This window comes from Borostomias antarcticus, assembly GCF_949987555.1.
Source record: "Borostomias antarcticus genome assembly, chromosome: 10".
In the NCBI taxonomy this organism is placed as follows: Eukaryota; Metazoa; Chordata; class Actinopteri; order Stomiiformes; family Stomiidae; genus Borostomias; species Borostomias antarcticus.
This window is the reverse complement of record NC_140243.1, coordinates 5,872,344-5,876,203: the sequence shown is the minus strand read 5'-3', so window position 1 is coordinate 5,876,203 and position 3,860 is coordinate 5,872,344. Positions and strand designations below refer to the sequence as shown.

Here is a 3,860-nt window from a genome sequence, read left to right as displayed (position 1 = left end):
AGGCCTATGAAACCAACTTTACCACGGTCTGCTACACAGAAGGTGAGATCAATATTTCTAGATGGGAGGAGTAGCATATGCATGTTCTACACATGGGGGCAGTGTTGACTGATGATTTTCTTTCACCAGTCCTACCAGAAGAGCAACAACCATGGTTGGGAGTGTCGAGCAGATCACCTATGCGTTTTGAAATGAGTAAAGATCAGTGATCTGAAATATGCTGCTGATCATACTGAAATCACAAACCAAAGCATAGCCTACAGAAGATGTGGGAGATGTTTATGTTTATTTTTTATATTTTTGACTGGTTTTAAAGAACAGATACAACACAAGGAGGATGCAACAGATAGATGGAAATTCAGTCCTATATCTTCAAAATCATTTGGCAACATATGCACATTATTCAGTTTCTTGTTACACAGGCAGCTGGGCCACCAGGTGACCTGGTCACAGAGGGTTTAGTATATCCTCCCGATTGCCTAGGCTATGTCTGATTTGTTCATAGGATACCTAGTGTATAAAAAACGATTCTGTATTCCACTAAATGCCTGACTGACAGTGTGGGGGGTCATAGCCTGACAACCAGAAACAGAATGTGAGCTCACAAGATCAGGATGGTCTCACGAGGCTAGGAAGGGGTCAAGGTATTAGAGAGGGTTTCAAATACTATTTGGCCACAGTCTGGTGGCCTGATTGATGGTTTTTGTTTTAAACGGCCACAACCTGTTCGCTAGCTATCTGCATATTTGTTCAGCAATTGGCATTCCAGAAGGTAAGCATTGTACAGAAATTCAGAATGGAGAGCAATGTGTCGGTTCTACCATATGCTTTCCATGACTGTAATCTCTAGTCGTTTTGTTCATCTTTGGTCATCGGGTCACTCATTATTTCTTGAATCCAGGGAAGGTAATCAGCGATCCGTGTGTAACTAGTCGTTTTGCCCTGCATGTGAGACACCACCCCAAACGACACGTCACCACACACCAGTGGACCACCAGAATCTCCCTGGAAAAGAAATTCAGCACATCATTGAGGGAATTGGTTTCATAGCCTGCTCCATATGCAATTGTGTCTTTCTCTCATGACGGTGATGACCTTATTGTCACACCGTTCGCCACTCACCGGACCGGGTCCATTCTCTCCGCTTGTGCAGAGAAAGCCATCGCCATCACATGCCTCGTTGTGGATGACTGTAACGTTGACCTCTCTCAGCAGATGGGAGCCAGGCCCTCCCTTCCTGTTGGTTTGACCCCATCCAGACACCAGGCATGTCTCTGGAATCGCCTCGTCCACAGAGCGAGGCAGAGGAATGGGCTTCACATAGTGGGTGAACACGGCCTTCTCATTCAGCTGTGGGACAAGCCAAGGAATGAAGATTTAGGCTACACGGAAAAAGACGGAGTACATGCTGGGTGCAAAGGCATCCGCTCTCCCCAGTCTAATATTTGTTTGAGATGCTAGATAGGTTACTAAACTAGAGAACATGATTAAGGATCTCTCACTGGAGGATCACTCATGCTTTGATTGGTTAATTAGGGGTAGGATATTTATACCCGCTTTCTTTCTGTGAAGCACATTGCGTTGCCTTTGTGGAATGCACTATATGAATAAAAGTTTGATTTGTGGCTATATAAATTGACTGTCCTCTGAATGGACTCTATCTGAATTTTGACTTAACATGTTTTAGATTCTCTGTAGGCCTAATCAGGGCACCCTTGGAAAAGACACTGGTCTGAAATGAGAGTTTGAGAATCCATTCATTGGACAGACACATGTAGGCCTCCAACAGATTCCCCTGAAGAAATAAAGGACAAATAAAATAAAATGAAAAGTCACTTTGATCTCCAGAAGTCACAAGGGCAGGCCAGGGTTTCTCACTTCTCACACCTACATTTTAATTTGTGTTTTGTTGACACAAAAAAACATGAAAAACTATGGGATATTTACCTTGAGTAGCATGATATCATAATCTAAATATTCCTCGTCGTATAGTGGATGTGGATAAACCTCTTTTGCCAACAACACTTGCTGGCTCCCATTGAACACATCGTGGACCCCCAGTCTGACTAGAATGGTCCTGTAACACACAAGGACACCACATCATCAACAAAACGAAGTGATCATGTTCATCCATCTTCATACCCGAATTCACACAAACACACACGCACGCACGCACACACATACTGGCTTCAGTCTCATACTGAGCATGCGTATTCTCGAACATTTCAGACACATAGCCACCGTTAAACACTTTGTAAAGAATGTACGCATGGACTTGGTTCTCTTTGTTCTTTCTCTGGCAGCTGCCAGTGAGCTGACCTGGCATTGCAGTGGGCAGCAGTCATCACAAAGTCCTCGCCCAGTAGGAAACCGTCACAGTGTTTGATCCTTGTGTCTCTGTCATTGACCCTCTCCAGTAGCGCCATGTACGGTCGGCTGTGTGGCAAGGCGACCCTGCCGCCGTAGATTCTCCCTGCCTGGCCTGAGACAGACACCAGGTGATGACACACTCCCTAACCCAAGGAGTTTAACGGACAATGCTCGTTTTTGACAACCTGGACCTTATTTACGACATATTATAAGACGTTTGACTCAACGAGATCACTTTGGTGTAGTTCGGAGGCATGTAGAAGAAATTTAAAATCCAGTGCGAGCCAAGTATATCCATGTTTATTTATGGATATAAATAAACATCTATTTTCTGCCGCGAAACAGTTGTTTTCATCAATCTGTCGCTAGTTGTGCTTACATAGAGCGTAGGCCTGTTGTGTTTTTTCACAAGCCTCTGTAATATGATCTTCCTCACTTGCTCCAGCACGCATGCGCACAGCGTGCTGGAGCAACGATTGCGTGCTGTGCGCGTGCTGGAGCAAGTGGGGAAGCTATTTCGTTTCGAAAGACGTTTCGAAAGATCATATTATATATATTATATATATAAGACAGATTGATGAAAACAACCGTTTCGCGGCAGAAAATAGATTTTTAGAAACTGCATTCTCGGTGCCCCGACCACCGCCATTACATGGATATACTGGCTCGCGCTGGATTTGACATTTCTTCTACATGCCTCCGAACTACACCAAAGTGATCTCGGTGAGTCAAACGTCTTATAATATGTCGTAAATAAGGTCCAGGTTGTCAAAAACGAGCATTGTCCTTTAAAGGTGCTACATGTAGGGGTTTCTTTTATTTTTTCTTCATATATCACTAGCAAATTATCCAGGTAAAGAGTTGATGAACTGAATGTGTCAAAATATATTTCCTTACCACCTACAGTAAGCTATATTATGATTGGCGACGATAATGTGACGATAACGTGCCATATCATTGCCAGTCACAACATATACGTTAAGGAAATCACATTCAGTCCACCAAACCTGCAGATTTGACCTGGTTAATTTGCCAATGCAGTATACAGCATCTCTCTCTCTCTCTCTCTCTCTCTCTCTCTCTCTCCACACACACACGCACACACACACATATATATGTGTGTGTGTGTGTGTGTGTGTGTGTGAAAAAACACCTTGAACAAGCCTGAAGACATACGGTTGATGTATGAGAAGTGTTTACCTTGGCTGCAGAGGGTGAGCAGCAGCAGCAGGTTCAGACGGAAGCCCATGGTGAAACAGAGCTCTGCTGAGTCACCCGTCTTCAGATGAGATATCACTCACTGTCTCTAGCCTTTTAGGCAGGAGCTTTATAGGAAGCCAACCAGGAAACTGACATCATCAATAGAGATGTTATCCTGATCATGTGATCTACTGTAACAGGAAGAAACCCATAACACCAATCTGCATTTACAACCTGTAATGACTAAAATGACGAATAAGTGAATTATATTTTTTGTTTTGTTCAATTCA

General features: G+C 43.6%; 1 protein-coding gene across 1 annotated transcript; it reads right to left on the bottom strand.

Annotated features, from left to right (window-relative positions):
* Positions 1-846: 846 nt before the first annotated feature.
* Positions 847-3,619, bottom strand: LOC311313731 (mast cell protease 1A; the record flags this gene model as incomplete). Its single annotated transcript, XM_084443908.1, has 5 exons — positions 847-1,005; positions 1,123-1,350; positions 1,948-2,077; positions 2,320-2,482; positions 3,571-3,619. The coding sequence occupies 5 exons, from the start codon at positions 3,617-3,619 to the stop codon at positions 847-849; spliced, it is 729 nt and encodes a 242-aa protein (XP_084300034.1).
* Positions 3,620-3,860: the final 241 nt, after the last annotated feature.